General features: G+C 33.8%; 1 protein-coding gene across 1 annotated transcript in view; it reads left to right on the top strand.

The window, feature by feature from the left end:
* The window catches only part of LOC150101689 (cathepsin L-like), a 118,618-nt gene that overhangs the window by 75,599 nt on the left and 22,845 nt on the right, over nucleotides 1-20,174 (top strand). The window contains exons 8-10 of the mRNA XM_090400126.1: nucleotides 1,892-1,972; nucleotides 2,064-2,183; nucleotides 11,631-11,695. Of these exons, the coding sequence (XP_090256252.1) occupies nucleotides 1,892-1,972; nucleotides 2,064-2,183; nucleotides 11,631-11,695 (266 nt within the window). The remainder of the gene's footprint in view (nucleotides 1-1,891; nucleotides 1,973-2,063; nucleotides 2,184-11,630; nucleotides 11,696-20,174) is intronic.

Consider the following 20,174-nt stretch of genomic DNA (forward strand, 5'->3'; position numbering starts at 1 on the left):
TTGATGTGGAGCTTGACTCGCTTTTCATGATGCACTCAGTTACATGATCCAATCTTTTTATGATAATTGTATTCTTTAAATGACAGGATTAAAAAAACCTTTTTCATTACGTAAAATTTTCGCATTTATTTACACTAAGCTAATTCATATTGTGAGCTGTGAAAATAAACTTAGGATAATACTATATTACAACTGTGCACTTACTTAATGAGTAAAGGCGTTGGAAGGATAAGATATATATGTACTGCATTATTTAATTAGATTATACCAATTTTAATTTTTGTGTTTATAATTTCTAGTTATTTTGTTCATGAAATTATTGTAAGAAAAGTAAAATTTTTAATTTTTTTTGTTTTTTTTAAAGAATAGATTGTCTATTATATATACTGTATATATGTGTAAGGTTAACATTAAAATGAAATTGATTGATTGCATGGATTTGATTCTAAAATTCATTTATTGGAAATGATCACTGTAATTTAATTTAAATGTATTCATGATATGAAAACCTGTTTTGCTTGAGGTGTATGAGATTTACTGTTTTTTTAAGTAAAGCTCTATAACAACAACACACTGGCAGCTAATTTTTATCCTTTCATGATGGAAATGAAAACTGGAAGTATGCTGAGTAGTTGAGTATGTGTGGAGTGAAAAGAACCCTATGATATTGCTGTGAGAGAAATTAGATTTTTGGAACTTAAAAGCAGATATTTATGAAGTCTTTCATATAGAAAGCAACAATTTAAAAGTTATAAATTGTTATGTTACAACAATGACAAGAGAACAACTGTTTGTGGTGGTGGGGGAGTGGATACAGCATGTTGAGTTTTTAATTACTACAAAAAAAAAAACAAAAAAACAGTCGTATAGAAAGAAAAATAAAGTTCTTAACCTTAAAGGAGATGTTTTGACGATTCTTTAAAAGAGACTGCTGTAATATTTGAATTAAGGATTTCAGATTCAGAAGTTTTATTTCCAACTTTCTGGAAATAAAACTTCTTTAATGAATTTGTTGGCAGCCAAGAAAAAATTAATATATTTTGAATGCTTTTAGAATATGACTGAAAATTTACTCACCCCTTGTCTCTATTAACTCTCCTGTGGCAAGTGGTTTTCTGGAGCCCTGATTTTTTCAGTATGCTTTAGTTGAGTATCTCTAATAAATTGACTAATTAGTCTGCATTTATTGGAAATATAATTACTTATTTATCTTTTACCCATTAAATAAATAGCTGTAAAATTTACATATTATATGTTATACTGTCAAGTCACTCTATAGTAGACACCATTATAGTGAATTCACATTCTGTAACAGTCTGTTTAAAAAAAAAAAAAAAAAAAAATTAAAGTCCTGGCCACAGCATCATTGCTATTCTATAAAAGTATACATAAATAGTTCCTTGGCTATTTCTCAGAATGAAACTGGTATGTTTAAGGATGATTTTATTATTTATTGAACTCTCTTATTCAGCTGCATATGTATTGCTTACTAAGACAAATTTCATTTGATTTCTTTTGTCAGTTTATAAATAGTTTATCATTTGAAATAATATAATATGTCCGTCAAATGGTATGTTGGACTTCCGCAACTGTTAAGAACAGCCTTAGTGTGCTGGGGCACTAAGACTGTTATATGAAATACTCCATATATTCCTGTTCTATTACATTTTCTGATTGTGGGTCTATAAAAAAAAAATTGTAGCAACTGTAGTAAAAGCTTTTATTATAAGAAAATATTACTTTGCTCCTTGCAAATATTTGCAGTAAGAATTACTAAAATTCATGAGCAAGAGCACTTTTCTTCAGATGCCTGATTTGAACTCAAAAATAAACATGTTAATGCACACTCCATTTATTGTGTAAATGAAATTATGTTTATCTATTTTAACAGAACTGGTTGATTGTGATAAAGTAGATGAGGGATGTGATGGGGGACTGCCTAGTAATGCTTATAAAGAAATAATTCGTTTAGGTAGGTGAGTTCTGTATTGCTGTAGTTTTTTTTTTCCTTCTTGCCGATATTACTATACATATGATAATTATCGAGTATATTCATTTTTTAGGTGGTCTTGAAACAGAAACTGAATATCCATATGATGGAGAAGATGAAAAATGCAAGTTTGTTAAATCTGAAACCAAAGTATACATAAATAGTTCGTTGGCTATTTCTCAGAATGAAACTGGTATGTATGTTTAAGGATGATTTTATTATTTATTCAGCTGTATATGTATTACTTACTAAGACAAATTTGATTTGATTTCTTTTGTCAGTTTATAAATAGTTTATCATTTGAAATAATATAATATGCCCGTCAAATAGTATGTTGGATTTCTGCAACTGTTAAGAACAGCCTTAGTGCTCTGGAGCACTAAGGCTGTTATATGAAATACTCCATATATTCCTGTTCTATCACAATTTCTGATTGTGGGTCCTGTCAAGAACATTTCATTTGACTATATCCAAGATGTTTGATGGGAATAGGGATACTGCTCTCCTGTGATATGACACTTTATCCTTTTGGAAGTGTCTCTTACATGTAGGATTAATAACCAAGATGATGGGATATCCTTTGTTCAGATGATATTCAAGTAGGTGGCATCATTTGGCCCTGCTTCTGTAAAGTTCTGTAAAGAGAGCATAACCTCACTGCTTTGCATTGTTATGACCAAATGCTGTATCTTGATGTTACCATACACATGAAATAATAGGAACGAGAATTCACTAGTTTTGATGTTTGGTGTTGATTTTTTACCCACTTTGTCATAGCTTATTGTTTTTGTTGAATACTTGGTACCTTCAAATAGTTGTCTACTGTTATATCCCATTCAGAACAGTGTGTGTGATGCACAGGACATTTGGGTATACACATCCTCACAGACCTTTTTTGTACTTGTACCACAGTCATAAGATATTCTAAACTGCTCAAATGATTATACAGTCCTATCAATCCTTAGTCTGCTTCTTATGTTGCTTAACACCAACTTGATGTTTTCTGTTAATCACACTATTCTTAGTATTTCCATTTAGTGTGGAACTAAATGGAACACTAAATTTCCATTTAGTGTTCCATGTAGCCATCCTATGTGGAAATCATTTTCTGAGATACTTTTACTGTTTGTTATGGAAAATCTTGAAGCTTGGATCATTCAGGCACTACCAGGTTTGTCAAATGAATAAGAGGACTGGAGCATATCACATCCAAGATTTGATGGGATTTTAGGTTAGCAAGAGAAGTTTGTTAATGTATAGGAGAGAGTATGATGAAAGTATGGAGTCCTGGAATACATTGCTATAGTGTTCCAGGAAAATCTGAAGAAAGTAAACCATCAGTCATCGACACATAATGAATAGAGGGAACTGATCTGTCTGGCCACTATAGTTCATGTATGAAGTTGGCTATGTCCTAAGTTTTGCTTAATGTCATGTTTGCCTCTAGAAAGTAATCTGCCACCTGTGTATAACCTGTGCCTACTATACATCATTAGTTGAGTTACTGGTTGATTCCATTTAGCATATGGAATCAACCAGTAATTATGTCTCTAATGGAGTAGACTTGATGTAGTAACTAACTAGGAACCAAAGAAATAGTTGTTATAGCACAAGGTTTGCTATAAGTCAATTAAAAATAAAACACCATTGTGCATTCCCATGACCCAGAAGAAACAGCATGAAATAGAATAAAGGAAATGGAGAGGTATTGCACATTTGACAGTAGAACACAAAGATTGTTAGGAACCAAACATTAAGAAAGAACATAAAAAAGAGAACAAATACAAACAATGGAAGACATAAGAAAAGCTAGTGGAACATGAAATTACAAAAATGAAAATGCAGAATTAATGTTTAAATTTTGAAATGTTATGTTAGTTTAACTTAATGTCACTTACCTGAAATCTTCATAATAAACTAAATATACATAAGTGATTGTTATTAAAATCAAAAATAATTCAAAAACTTCAGCAGTCATTCAACTTTATAATTGGTCACCTCCAATTGCAAAGAAAGAGAGAGAGGGGGGGGATAAGTGGTGAACATTTGTCAGCTCAAGGGGAAGGGAAAAGTGATTGGCAAAGTTGGTCAGAACAGGCCAACTTCTTTATTGGACAGAGACTCATTAATGCAATACTGTAAATTAATTATTATAAATTACTCATTTTGTGTTTGAAAGATTCATAAATATTTTCATAACATAAAAAACCTGATTTTTTTTATTTATTTGATCTAAATGCTTGATTTTAATGGGTAAAGTCTACATATTTAATTTATTATGAAGATTTTAGCTAAATGATATTACTTTTAGCTAATGTAACAATTTATCATTATTATTATTTATGGCATCTCCATGGAGTATGGAGACTCATCATGTGAGACCCAAATCATACACATAAATCCTATCATACCTCTCCTTGAATCCATTCACCGTCAGAGAACTCGTAACCAATTCTGGCAATCCATTCCATTCTCCATGCAAAAGATTTGGTCCACACACCTGTACTAACTACACTCTTACACAACTTCCATGGATGGCCCTTAGTTCTCTGCATTATTTGTCATATGTTGCAAAACTTCACTTGCATCAATTTTATAAAACCCCTTTATATCATGTCCCCTCTTTTCTGCACTTCAACTAAACTTTGTAACCTACAAACCTTTAACCTATCCTTGTAGGGAGTATTCACCATCAGACTTGTCACTATCTTGGTCACTCATCCCCGAATCTTTTTGATCACTTCCTGGTCCCCAAGAAACCCAAGTGACCAAATCTGTGTGCAGTAGTCAAAATGTGGCTGAATCATAGTCTTATAAAGAGAAATAATAACTTCCTTATCTTTACTTGTTAGCATCTTTTTCAGCATCCAAGTAATTCATTGAGCTATTTTACCAACTTTTACAATATGCTTTCTGAACTTCAACTCTTTGTCCACCATTATCCCTAAGCCCCTAGTCTCATCAATTTCCTGCAAAAACCAATACCATCAATATGATACATCATATACAACTTTTCAACCCCAAAATGCATAACCTTACATTTTTCAACATTAAATTGACAATCATTATCCTTTTTTACCCACAATGCCAATTCATTTAAATCATCCTGCAGCACCTACCAACTAATACTCTCCTCAATTTTGCATCATCAGCAAACAAGTGACTCTTAAATCTTTCCTTATGTCATTGATATAGAAATTTAAGAATAGCGGCCCTAGTACTGAACCCCTACTAGTCACTATATACTCTCTGGTGTCTGTCCATCAGCCATCCCCCTATCTATGCTACTAGCCTCATATCCATTCCCATCTTCTCCAATTTTTGTAATAGTCTTCCATATGATATTTTGTCAAATGCCTTGGCAGAGTTGAGCAGTATTGCATCCCTATCCATCCACTGTTGTATTTTATCTGTCACCAACTTTTTCAATAGTTTAACAACTACTCGCAATATATTAATTGGCCTGTAGTTTACCTCTGTCTTGGGGCCTTTATGCAATGGTACTACTAATAATAATCATATGATGATACACGGCTGTGAGTCCCCTTTACGGGGAGGTATGGCACCATCTCAGTTCCCCCCAAATTTTATCCGGGCTCCAGAACCGGCATAGCTGACGAATCAGATCTATGGCTGGGTCAGTATTCCTGACTGTAATCCATGTGTGTTCACTGGACTATTTTGCCTGCTTGTAGGATGAAAAATCCTAGATAAACTGGGGGAAAAAAACCCTGCTGTCCATGCCCAAGACCAGCTAACTTGGCTATGGCTGAGGAAGATCCTTAAGCTCCTCGCGTCATTGACGGGAATCGAACCTAGGACACTCCTTTCCCAGGCATATGTTTGTGCATCTAGGCTAATCGCATGGACTGCAGTGCTACTATCTTACCCTCTTTCCACTCCCTTGGAACCCTGCCAGAGATGAAACTTAGATTGAACAACTTTGTCAGAGGCAAATGCCAATTCTCTTGCATATTCACATAGTAAATGGGCTGATATGCCATCCAATCCCACTGCTGTGTTCAAATTCATATATTTTTTAATATGCTGAACACCTGTTCATCTACCTCAATGTTGATACGCATCTCTGTAACATCAGCAACTGTAAAAATCACCACCTGGATGATATACCTTTGCAAAATTATCACTCAGCAACTCGACTATTTCTTTTGGTTCAGTCACCTTCTTACCATGATCATTGTAGCCAAATGCAGAAAAACTCTTCTGCGTTTGGCCTGTTTGGCTCATTCTCTCTCATAGTCTGATTTGTCCTTCCTGACCACTAGTCACCTTTCTTGCTTGCACTTTGTACTGCTCAAGAGTATGCTGATAACATTTTTCTTTATATTTCTAGCTCTTTCTTTATATCCCTACTCATCCACTTAATTCTAACTAGGTTTATCCTTCTGACCCTGGGTATGCAGTCTGATACTGCTATCCTCAAGCAATATCTGACCACTTGCCATGCACTACTGATATTCTTTCCTTGTAGCTTCTCAAGCCATGGCACTGTTCCAAGATAACTGAGTCTCTTATAATTACCAGCCTTATAATTAAACCCCTTCTTGACAGAGAACTCCAAGTATTTGCCAACTTCTAGAACATGACACAATGGTCACTCTCTCCAATTGGAGGCAGAGTGTCTATCTTGGTTATGGATACATCTTCTGATGCTATTATCAGATCCACACCAGATATGCTTCTGCCAGAATAAGTCTGCCCAAGAAGCGAAATCTGATTTTTGACCTGAGATATGGGTATATCAACAATAATGGGAAGTGAAATGAGATTGTTCTTAAGAGTAACATAAGATAATGGGCCTGTGTTTTGGTAGCATTGAAGTTCAGCAGATTGTTCTTGCCTTATTAGAGAAAAGCAAGATCATTGTTATAGAAAATCTTGGATCATTTGAACGTTACATGATTTGTCAAATAAAAAGAGGATTGTAGCATATCGTCATATTCAGAACTGTTGATAGGATTTGAGAATGGCAAGAGAAGATCACTAATGTTATAGGAGGTAGAGTGTGTGTGTGGTGAAAGTGCATATCCTTGATTCTCCACCATATGTGTGAAAATTGAAGAATGGGCACCATCTTCACAGCATAGTGAGCAAACAGAGGAAACCAGAGACCAGTTGCAGTGGGCAGAAGGTAGACCAAAATAGTTGCTTTTATTAGAAGGATTTACAGGGTGGTCGGGATAAATTTGACAGTTTCGTAAGGAAAAAGAAAATCTTCTTTGTATCTATTAAATTTAATGAATTGACAAAACAACATTACAGGCAGAGTTAATTACAATACTATCAACAAGATTTACTCAAAATAACCACCATTAGCATCGATCACAGCTTCAATTCTGCTTCGGAACCTCGAACAAGCTGATGCTACAGTCTCCCTGGGAAGGGCCGCAAAAACTGTTTTAATTTTATCCATTAACTGGGCTTTTGTATTACTGGAAGTGCGATTGGTGTCTTTTTCAGCTGCGCCCCATACAAAATAATCCATGGGGTTAAGGTCTGGGGAGTTTGGAGGCCAAACATTTGGACTGGTGAAGTCGTAGAAATTTTCAGACAACCATTTTTGACTTTTCCCAGAGGTGTGGCAAGGGGCCGAATCCTGCTGCCATACATACGGCCTACCATTGGCTACCCTTGTTATCCAGGGCTTGACTACAGTTAGCAACTCCACGAACAAAGCCCGAATTCCAATGCCAGGGTTCTTCAACACCTGTTCCTGCAGATTTGCGAGGAATTCTGCTGTACGAAGGCAATCAGATCGTCTGCTAGGGATCTTTCTTCTTGCTACATCCTCGTAGTCACCATTGCAAGTCTCTAGTTCATGCCTGATTGTTTTTACTGTATTCAGGGAGCATTGGGCAGCAGTCGTAATATCCTTATTTTGATGGCGGGCACGAATCATCATGATACAAGTTATTCTCTTCCATGATTCAGGTGGGTTCCAGCTATCCATCCTTTCTGACATCTTGTATATGAATGAAGAAGGGTCCAAACTTTTAAATGAAGAGAAGTGTGTGTTAATACATGTAACTTACGGAAAAATATAATTAATTATAAATATGTCAAATTTATCCCGAACACCCTGTATATGCCAAACCTGATCAGATGTCCTGGAAATGTTAAGAGTAACCACTCAAGTTTCTCCAATTCATTCTATGGATCTACTCTGGAGCAGAAGTGTTAACATTCACATTGGTGATTATGATTAATTGATAGGTCTCTAGTTAAAAAGTTGCTGTTGATCAACTTCTTCATTGTTTTGAGAGAACTGAAGTGAAAGTAGTGGAATGATACTTTGATGGTAAATTTCTTTCTCTCTCTCTCTCTCTCTCTCTTTAAATGTGGACAGAATATAGGTTTTCTTTCATGGCTGACAAGTATGACACCTTTTACAGATGCTGTAGGATAAGTGTTCATTTTGAGTGCAGATTTTAAGCACAATTTGCAGAGATACCATCAGCAAGAGACTTTATTATCCAAGCTGTTTTTTTTTGTTTTGTTTTGGTAGCTGTCTGAATTGGAAATCCAAGTTGATACCATTGGTGTCAAAGGGTATGAAACTGAGGATTGGCTGATGTAAGGAAATTCCATAGAAAAGCAATGCACACAAGGTCATATCTGAGTTGCCAAGGGAAGAGCTTCTGTCTGCAATATATTTGGAAAGAGAGCTGGTTCAGAAAAAAGTCCAGGGTGTTAGAAGGGGGGTGAGAATTATCTGATATTTTGATAAGTAAATAGACCCTATTACCAGCAAATACTTTGGCATTTGTTCTATTTTAATCAGTTGAATTGGGGAAGGGAAGCCTGTTGCTTGAGTTATAAACATTGAGGTCTCCACGGAAGTTGATCCCACTCGTTGGGGTAATTAGACTGTAGACAAGTTTCAGAAATAACTATAAAGAGGTCAGATGGATTATTACAGTTTAGTAAATGATAATGATAGTATATTAATGTAACAAAGTGTGAAGCAAGGAAATTTTGAGCTAGAATATATTTTTTGTCAGTGTTGCAAAAAATAACTTGCATTTGTTCTGGAAACAATTTCCATAACAAATCTGTTTGCACCTAGTTTGATTCCTTATGGATTGTGTTTCCTAGGGTTCTCCACTGAAAAAAAAAAAAAAAAAAAAAAAAAAAAAACCTTTAATAGCCAGAAATTTAGTGTGTTTAAGAACAGATTTTTAGTATGCATTCATTCACATGATTTGGGAGTTGCCAAATTCAGGGACTTCTTACCTTTTTTTTTTTTTTTTTTTTTTTTTTTTTTTTTTTTTTTTTTTTTTTGGTTCTTCAGTCTCTTTCCATCTACTTCTGAATATAGGTCTCCACTATAACTTCCCAGTTGTTTTTCTCCTTAGCTAATGTCCACCATCTTATGTCAAGCCTATTTAGATCATTCCTCTTTGGGGACTTTGCCTTCTCTTTGTATCTACTTGGTGCTTAATTTTGTTCATCTGCTAATATGGCCAACCCATCTCTATTTACATGCTTTATAGTACTTCACAATATCCTTTACCTTGGTCATCTCTCTCTCTAATTATATTATTTTTAATTCTGTCCCTTTTGTTATGTGGAGCATTCTTCTCCCAAGGCCCTTGGGCCACATGCACCTATTTTTTAACCATTTCCTTTGTCTTGCTTCAGTAGCTAAAAACTGGAATAATGTGCATGTTAAAGAAAGCTGTTTAATCTGTTAGATCTAAATAGATAATTCTTATGTAGTGAAAAATGCTTTGTTTCCTTTGTGTTTGTTCCTAGTTTTCTGAGGTAAATATACAGTCATTCATAATTTTAGTAGGATTATCTGTTAATTTTAGTTCATTATATTAATCTTAAACTTTTTTTCCTTGTTGTTATCTCTGTCAAGGCAAGGTCATTCAGCATTTTCTGAACATTTTTTTTTTCAAACAGAATGATGTGATCTCCAAAAGCGTAATTGACTTATGACATTTACATTTTCCGTTGATGTTAATTACAACTTACGTTTGATCCGCATGATGTCTTCCTAAAGAATCATAATGCTGCAGAAAATAATTTAGGTGATATTGGATCTCCTTTTTCGTAAGCATTCTTGGCTTTTCTCGGCCATGCCTTGCCTGGTTTGCACTACTCCACGGTCCTTTATTATGATCCTCTTTCCAAAAGAGATCCATGGAGTGGGGCAAACCAGGCAAAGCATGGCTGAGAAAAACCAGGGTCACTCAGTCCACCAAGAATATCATGGCAACAATCTTTTGGGATTGCCAGGGGAATTCTCTTGGTTGACTTCAAGGAAAGGAATACCACCGTAAATGCAAAATATTACACTTCACTCCTGCACAAAACTGGGTGATTCCATAAAGGAGAAGAGACTGAATGCTAAGTCATGGTGTTCGCCTGTTTCATGACAATGCTCCAGTCCATACGACTAGTGTTGTGAAGACTACAGTGAAGGACTGTGGCTTCCAGGAGATTGAACACCCACTGTACAGCCCAGGTCTAGCAATCAGTAACTACTACTACTTTTCAAAACTGAAGAAAGACCTTCAAGGAAGAAAACTTGCAGATGACAGTAAGATGAAAGAAGTTATTTTATTTAGCAGACAAAAGTGCACACTAATTTTTCATGGGCATAGATATGTTAATTATGTTAATTCAAAGATGTGAAAAGTGTGTTGAAATAAAGGGAGATTATGTTGAAAAGTGACATTTAGTCAGACCAGAAATTTATGGAACCACCCCGTAAATATGGAAGTTAATCCTGTAGTTTTAGGAGAACAGAAATATTTATTAGATGCCAACACAGCTATGCTAGCTGATTAATTAAAAAGGTACTGTTCATTACAAGGCTATGTTTATAATAGTGCTCTAACCTATAGGCTGTGAGATGTCCTCAGTATGTATACAGTTGATCCTTGAACAACGCAGTGGTTAGGGGTGGCATCCCATCCCGCAAAAAAGTTTTGATAAATTTTAACTTTTTATAATAGATTTGTGTATATTTATGGTAGTAAATTATAAAATAGACTAGTATCTACATATATATATATTTATGCATTCGTGATATACTTAACTTTTTCTTCATTTTTTTCGATATTTCTAGGCTATACTTTTTCTTCTGCAAGGTTTTTCAAGTTGTTGCAAATCTTCAAAAAGAATTCCAATATATTTATTGAAAAAAAAATCCACATATAAGTGAACTTGTGTTGTTCAAGGGTCAACTGTATTTGTGAATGTCTCTCAGTAAGACAACCACCTTTCTCATACGAAGCCTTGAAGTGGCTTATAGAAAAAAATAATAAATCATGTTTGTTCTCTATAATAATGTTTTTGGATTTTCTGTTCCTTAGTTTATCCAGAATGCTAGTTGTATCATTTTACAGTCTTCTTTGGGGAGTATTGCTAATAATGAAAAACAAAATTTCCGATATATTTATAACAGATGCTATAAGTACTGACAGATATAATATGTAATGATGGTAATTGGTACTAACATATTACTGTAAAATGCTCCGAGAAAGATAAGAATTTTGGATCTTGAACCTAATGTGTGGTTTTAATATGAAAATTTTTTTTTTTTTGTAATAATAAACAAAACTACATCTTAGAATATATTCTCACCAGTTATTTCATCTGATTTCAGAAATGGCTGCATGGTTAGTCAAGAATGGTCCAATTTCGATTGGAATTAATGCCAATGCAATGCAGGTGATTTGCATTACTTTTATCATAAAATGAAAGAAATTTTGAATTAGTCAGAAATTACTAGCTGTGTAACATTTACCATGCTTTGTTGCTTTATATTTTTTAGCTCAATTTTTAGTTTTGAATCTAGCTTTGCTTTGAATCTTTAACTTTTATTGTATCAGTGTTAAAATTCAATAATCTTTTCACTATGTTAATTACTCTGCTTAATAATGCTCTGCTGTAAAGAGTTATCATCATCATCAAATTCCTGATATATACCCTCAGGGGGGCATACAGATATATGATAGTACTACATGAAAAATTTACATCATTACTAACTTCCTATCTACAATTTTCCTCCAAATCAGTCTGTTATCTGTCAAGACTCCAATATTATCAGGTCTTATATTTCTCTCTTCTAAGGCTTTTTACTGTTTCAATCCACCTATATCTTGGTCTTCCTCTGGGTTTTTTCCTGCCAACCTGGCAGACAACACTTGTTTTTCTAATCTTTCCTTTTAAATTCTGCTTAGGTGACCATACCACCTGAGATTAGCTCTGCTAACGCATTCTTGGATGCTGACAATGTCAAGTTCTTTCCTAATATCCTCATTTTTAATATAATATTGCCATTGATGCCATCTGCTCATGCCCCTAATCTTTCTCAGGACTCTCATATATGCAGTCTCTAGTCTTTGGTCAAGTGTTTTACTTCTAACCCTGCTCTCAGATCCATAAGTTAAAAAAGGTTTGAACACTGTCTTTTATACAGCTAATTTAGTGTTTTGGCTAATTTCTCTCTCTTATTCCATATAAATTTATTCAGTTGACTTCCTACCATACCATACCAGCTTTGTTGATTCTGTTTTCTATTTCCATATATTGAATTTACCATCTTCACTCAAAATCATGCCTAAGTAGCTGAAATGTTTTACTTGTTCTATAAGTTCTCCATTCACAATGCAGTTGATATTTTCAATGTTTCTGCCTATTTTCATTGTCTTTCTCTTTGTAATGCTGACCTTCATACCATATCTATTACAACATTTATTCAATTTAGTCAGGGAATTTTGCAGACTTGTAGCAGATTTATTTAGAAGAATAACATCATCTGCATAAAGCAAAGAGCTGAGATTAACTCCAATTTTGATATCAGGTTTAATACCACTTTCCTTCATAATGTGAATCCATATAGATAATGAATAAGAGAGGGGATAATGTACATCCTTGTCTCGCACCAGATTTAACATTAAACCATCTTCCTGTACTTCCTTCAATTCTAACTGCTGACTTACAACTCAAATAAAGACTAAGTATTACTTGATATAATGCCCCATTAACACCATAACTGTAGCGTTTTGAATAGCTTCTCTCTTGTCGTTTGTTATATCTTGTTCTTCACCAAGCTTCTCTTCCACAATCCTTCTGAACCATTTCTCAAGTATACTTGCATATATCTTACCAGGAACACTCAGTAATGAAATGCCTCTGTAATTCTCACATTCAGCTTTATTTCCTTCTGTCCAGGCTTTCTGAACTATGCAGTGCAGCCACTGTAAGACTTTTATACCTCCATGCATGAGCATTTCTGGTCGAATATCATCTAATCTTGCTGCCTTTCCACATTTCAGGCTTTTGATGGCTTTTTTTTACTTCAAGTATAGATATGTATTCTTGACTGCATGCCTGGTCAGTATTTTTTACCACTGTGCTGTCATCACTGCCTGTAAAGAGTTAAATATGTATATTCATGGGATTGCTGAAGTGTCCCTCCCTTAATGAGGTAGTTATATTCTTCAAGATCTTTAATAAGCTTTTATCATGAGACAAATCAACTTTCAAAATTGGTGCGAGAGAAGGTATTTGCGAAAGCAAAAAATTTTGTCTTGTTAGTAATCTCTAAATATATGAAATAGTGTTTGTTTCATCTGTTCTCAACTTTGCTTATTGATGATGATTTGATTCTGTTCCATCAAGAAGGGTTGAGTACTTCATAAGTCCATCTTCTCCACTCTTCTCTTGATAAAATATTTCTTGAAGGCTGTTGATCTTAATATTACTGATCCAGCTTATCCTTGGTCTCTCTCTCTCTTGTCCGTCTGGTGGATTTTCATCCCTGTAGGATAATGTAAGATAAGCTCTGATTCATTCTGTTTACATGCTCAGACCATTTTAATCTTTTTTTTTTTATTTAGTTCATCTAATATTAGTTCATTCCTCACTATTTGATTGGTCTTTTACTTAGTTCATTTAGTTTGGTTTATTTTTCGTAAGTATTTGGATTTAAATGCTTACAATTTTATTTCTTCTTTTTTCTTTGTTATCCAACTGGCAAAACCATTGAGTTGTATATTTTTAGTTTCTGTTTACTTATTTTATTACTATTCCAAAAATTTTATTTAGCATTACTATTACAGACCAACCTAAAAACTATTCTATGATTTATTGTTTTCAAATAATTTAGATCTGCAGTGATAAGTGATCCCAAATAGTTAAACTGAGTTACTTTTTCAGTATATTTATTATTCAAAATTAAGTGGATATTGAATACCACATTATTTCTTAGCCGAATAAGAAACTCAAAGATAGGAAATCTAATCTAAGAGTTTCATGCCGAATACAGAAAACTATATAAAGTTCGGCAAGACCAAGCATAAGCCAACACCTGGTAGTGCAATGCTAGGGCGACTCGTAGTAAAGGTGGAGCAAGATCCGATCACTGTTCTTAGTATTTGCCCGAGCATTGCACTACCAGGTGTTGGCTTACGCTTGATTTTGCCGAACTTTATATAGTTTTCTGTATTCGGCATGAAACTCTTAGATTAGATTTCCTATCTTTGAGTTTCTTATTCGGCTAAGAAATAATGTGGTATTCAATATCCACTTAATTTTGAATAATTTTACTTTGCTGAAGTGAAGCCTGTTGGCTCTTATTTTCAGTAATATTTATTATCAATATCAATGTTAACTGGTTTCTTTTATTTCCCTATTGTCATTATTTTAATTTCAATGAAATTTATACTCATATAATATTTATTACTAATTTGGTTTGTTTTGCTGATCATGGTTTTCAGATCTTCATTGTTAGTAAGAAGGACTATATCATCCTCATATTTGATATGGGTGATGTTGGTTCCATTTACTGAGAGGCCAGTATATTCTTCTGGAGCTTCCCTGACAACATTACTAATATATATAGATTTAATTTGGTTTTGTATAATACGGATTAAAATCTTGTAAGCATGATTAAGTAGAGAGATAGTTAGCACATAATCTTTTGTCACCTTTTTTATGCAATGGAATTTTTGATATCTTCCAATCTTTAGGAAATTTTTCTTCAATAGTTATTTTGTTAAATGGTTTTCTTAGGTAATTTATACTCTTTTTCTGCCTTTTTTCCATAATTCTTTTGGAATATTATTTAAACCTGTAGCTTTCTTATCTTTCATTTCTTTGAGTGCTTTATGTATTTCTTTATCAAGAATTTTTGGTGGTACTTGAGTTAGGTTCTGGTAAATGGTTTGTTATTGTTTCCATAGTTTACAGTGAAGTAGTTTACCATATTTTCTTCATTTCATCTTCGTTTCTTGTAATTTTTCTATTTTGATCTATTAGCGTGATTGTTTTAGGAACATACGTTTTATTTTTTTTTATTTCCTCTATTGTTCTGAAAATAGCATTTAAATCATGATTTTTATTGGCTTCTTCACATTGGTTTTTTCTTAAAGGTATTCTTTATGTTTTTTACATTTTAAATCTATTTCTTTTTTAATTAAACTGTAGGTATTCCTGTTTTCTGTTGAGTTTTCTTTTGTGATTTTTAATTTCATTTCTTCAGCAACTGAGACTAAGGGCATCAGTTGCTGATTTTAAAATACTTTCTTTTCCTTCTTCCCATTACTTTTCTATATTTTTTGTTTTGATTGTCATTGAGATTTTCTTCTAAAAGTTTGATATATTCTTTTTTCTGATTTTAGTTTTAGAACATCTATTCTTTTAGGTTGTGGAGCTGATTTTGTGATTTTAAATTTCAGTTTTAATTTTGCTGTTAAAAGTTCATGGTCCATGTCCATATTTAAGGTTTTTACATTATTGATTGAGGATTTCCATTTTTTGTTTATTATTATATAATCTATACAATTTTTAACTTCTCCATTTGGGGAGGTCCAAGTATATTTGATTTTTTTTCTGGGATAAAATATTGCATTAGCAATAAATAGGTTATTTAACTTGCAAAACTTAGTAGTAATAGTATTTCACTTCATTCACTGGTTTAATCAATCCCAAACTTTCCCATTACATCTCTTTTATCCTCTGTGAATGTTACAATTTTAGCATCGAAGTCACCCACGATTAAGGTGACATCTATTTTCCTAGTAGTGTTAATTTCATCTTGACAATGTTCAAAAAATTCTAGATATTCTTCTTCATGTGATTGATCAGATGCATATACTTGAATTATTTTTAGGTACATGTTCTTCTCTTTTGTTTTGAATCTAGCTGCTATTATTCTAGAACATTGGTTCCCAACTGGTGGTACGTGTACCACCGGTTGGGAACTTTTAGTGTAGTAATTTTCCTTTCTCAACTCATTACCTCATTTCCACTATTTTATATTAAGATAGGCACTGAACAAAGGTGTTAGTATTTAAAAACAGCTATTTTAAAAACAAGGGGCACAATTTATAGAAATGGGTTTAAAAGGGATACACAAGTGGTAAAAGGTTGGGAACCACTGTTCTAGAAGATATTGGTCTGATTTTTTAGGAGAGTAGTGATCAGATGCTTTTTAATAATTAATGCAACTCCTTCTCTATGTTGTTGATCTTTTCTACCTGTATAATATATTCTGCTGCATTTTAGCACTAACATTCCTTCGTCTGGCCAATGGGTTTCAGCAGTTCCGATTACATTGCATTTAAATCTTTCCAGTTCTTTCTCAATCACTTTTAATTTTCCAGGTATGAATAGTGTCCAAACATTAATTGTTGAAATATGGTTAATATTTTTAGCAGACCACAGTGTAAATTTCTCACCTGCCTTATGTGGTGTTAGAGCAGGCGTGTCGATTGTCCTGTACACGGTAGCATTTTTCAAATCTCTTGTAGCTGTACTAGTAGAAGTTTAAAGACAAGTACTGCAGCTGGCTTGCCATTCCTGCAGTGTCCATAATTAAGGTGGGACTGGTACCTGGGAGAGAAGGTAGACCCCCATTGCATGAGGTGGAAAAATAGGAAAACAGGAAAGAATCATCCCTAGCCCTCGAATTCTCTAATAGCATTGGGGGGAAAGGAGCAAGAAGAAGAAGAAGAAGAAATACTGGGTGAAAGAAGAGTAGGGAACAGTCTACAGATAATATAACAGGTACCTCGGGCTTGCTGTGCCCCTACTTACTAAAGTGAGCTCTTTAGGAACTTTGATTATAGACATAATAAAATATACAATATGTATTTGGGTAACTAAATTAACCATATTTCACTTACAGTTGACTTCTGCTGGAGCAAACTTGTGAAGACCACAGAAATAGGTTGTTATAGTGAATTTCTTTTATCATAGCATAGCATGCTTTAAATGACATTTTGTTGACATGTCATCATATGTGAGGATTCTCAAGGTAAGAAGGTGAAATACATTGTAAACTGAACTTGTGCTGAATTAAAATCATGATCAGTGTTACCTCCATTCCAGGATTTCATTCTAAAATAGAATAAGAATTGAATCTCTTACAATTCATTTTATGCAGTGATCTTACAATATGGAGAGGATTTGAAATTGGAAGTGATCACCATTTAGATTTGAGCAGGATTAAATTGAATATAATATTGAAAAGAAGTATGTAAAAAATTTCTTTTTTTTTTATTTTTTAAAAAAGAATTAGCTAAGTAGATTTTGAGCCTCCATACCTCAGTTAGTAGAAAAAGCTCTTTGGTTGCCTGGTTTCAATTCTTGTCCATGACATGAGGAACCTTTATTTGGTCTCTTTGAACTAAAGGTGAGTTAGCTGGTCCCATACGGAGGTAGAGGGTTTTTCGTCTCCCTCAGAACAGTCAAAACTAGTCCCGTGAAGACACGGATTTACAGCCATGAATACTTATGACAATATGGGAAAGAGATAGAGTCCTCACCACATGTTGTTATGCCCATGGTGGTAGTCAACCTCCTGGATAAGAAATGGTACATGAATGGGGGAAAGTAGATTTCAGAGGCAAACATCACTTTGTTGATATGTACCCTCAAGGGGTGTTCAGGCCATTATGACATCACTACATGATTAACTTTACATTATCTCTTATCAGTAATTTCTCTCAAAATTAGTCTATTGTCATATTTAATATAATTTCTTCTTCTAGAGACTTCTGACTGAATCAGTCCATCTAGACCTTGGTCTTCCTTTGGGTCTTTTTTTCTTTCCATCTTAGCTTAAATCACCTGTTTTTATTAATCTTTCCTCTCCCATTCTATTTAAATGACCATACCACCTTAGATTATCCCCTCTGACACATTATTGAGTGCAAACAATGTCAAATTCCTTCCTGATGTCTTCATTTTTAATGATTCTGCCATTGATGTCATCTGGTCCCTAATTTTTCTAAGGACTCTCTCATATTCGTGTGTTGAGGCTTAAGTGCTGTGAAAAATTCATGTTGGAGGTTTAATGGAATATTATCAGCACTGAGAAAGGATTAAAACTAATTTTAATGCTTCCAATATTTCGTTTCAGTCACTGAGGCATCTTCAGGGATTATAAATAACTTTATGTAACAACGTACACAAATACAATACAATGATAAGTAAAAACATGTGAGTGAAACTAAAGTCCTATTTAGGAGGGTGCCCTCTATGGGCATTTGCAGGTGACCTAGGATGTAAAGAGGAATCTCTGATAATTAATCGTTCCCAAATTTTGGGAAGATTTATGCAACTGTATTTGTTTAAATTTGGTTGGTTCCTGAGTACAGATGCAGATTCAAAAAAACAGTCCTTCTTTTTTGAATTTACTATGGTGGAGCGTTGTGGTTTTTTTCCAGGAGATCCTGTGGGTTGTATCCAAAACATGATCTGCAAGGCTAGATTGACCATAATCACGATTGCAGATGTATGACTTGTATTCTTCTAACCCAGGCATGTCAAACACGCGGCCCGCCTACAAGTAACATGCGGCCCATCAAACTTTGTAACCAATATGGTTATTTAACTTTTGACAACACAGATTTAAATAAACATATTAAAAAAATTAACATTTCCACTTAAGATTATTTTATACCCCAAACTACTCTGCAGTTTCTAAGGGAAATAATGTTCTATTTGTCATTTCAAAAAATCTTGTTACACTACCGCATAAATATTGAATTTTACCAAATTTTAACGAGCAAGTCTACATATGCAGCTACATCCACTGACTACAGCACTCGGAGGCCAGCCATTAGCAACTTTCAAGTACCGTAAGAAAGTGTAGTGTTTTCTTTATAATTAATAAAGAATTTATAAAAATAATGTCAACCTTCGACTAGTATGAGTAAAAAACGATTAATTGAAGAAGAACATCGTCGTTTTCAAGAAAAATGGGAGTTACAATATTTTTGTATTCAAGGAAAAAAAAATGTATGCCTGATATGTAGAAATGCTATTGCAGTTTGCAAAGAATATAACATTAAAAGGCATAACGATACAAATCATGAAGAAAACTATGACAAATATGTTGCGAAACTTTGTGAAGATAAATTGTCAAAATTAAAGTTGACACTTCAAAATCAACAGAGTGTATTTACCAAACGTATTGAAGATAATAGAGCTACAATAAAACCCAGTCATTTGTTTATCACATTTAATTGCAAGCAAGTCAAAACCATTCACTGAAGGGGAATGGAAATGTATTATTAAAGCAGTTGAAGTGTTGTCCTGATCAATTAAAGAAATTTAAAAATATAAGCTTATCTCGAAATACCATTGCTAGCAGAATTGATGATATAGCTGGGAACTTAAGGAATCAACAAACCAATAATTCCAACATTTGAGACCTATTCCCTTGCAATTGACGAAAGTACAGATGTACAGGATATTGCTCAGCCAGCGCTGTTTTTATTCGTGGATGTGATATGAACTTAAAAGTAAACGAAGAACTTCTAGAAATTATTCCTATGCACGATACAGCCACTGGAGTTGATATTTTTAACGCCCTTATAGAAGTTTTGAATGAATACAATTTACCGTTAAAAAAGCTAGTTTGTCTTGCAAATGATGGTGCTCCTGCCATGACTAGTGTTGTTAAAAGGAGTTGTTACAAATTTAAAAGAAAAATGCAAAGAACAAGGTAATAAAAATTTTCAACATTCTTATTGCATTATTCATCAGCAAACACTATTCTCCAAAGTTTTAAATATTGAACACGTCCTAAAAAATGTCAGTAAAATTGTAAATTATATTCGTGCACGTAGGCGTAATCATCGCCAATTTAGCAACTTTCTAGAAGATATAGAAAGTGAATATAGCGATCTATCTT

This window comes from Typopeltis vanoorti, chromosome 11, assembly GCF_054136105.1.
Source record: "Typopeltis vanoorti isolate ZY-2024b chromosome 11, IOZ_Tvanoo_1.0, whole genome shotgun sequence".
NCBI lineage: Eukaryota > Metazoa > Arthropoda > Arachnida > Uropygi > Thelyphonidae > Typopeltis > Typopeltis vanoorti.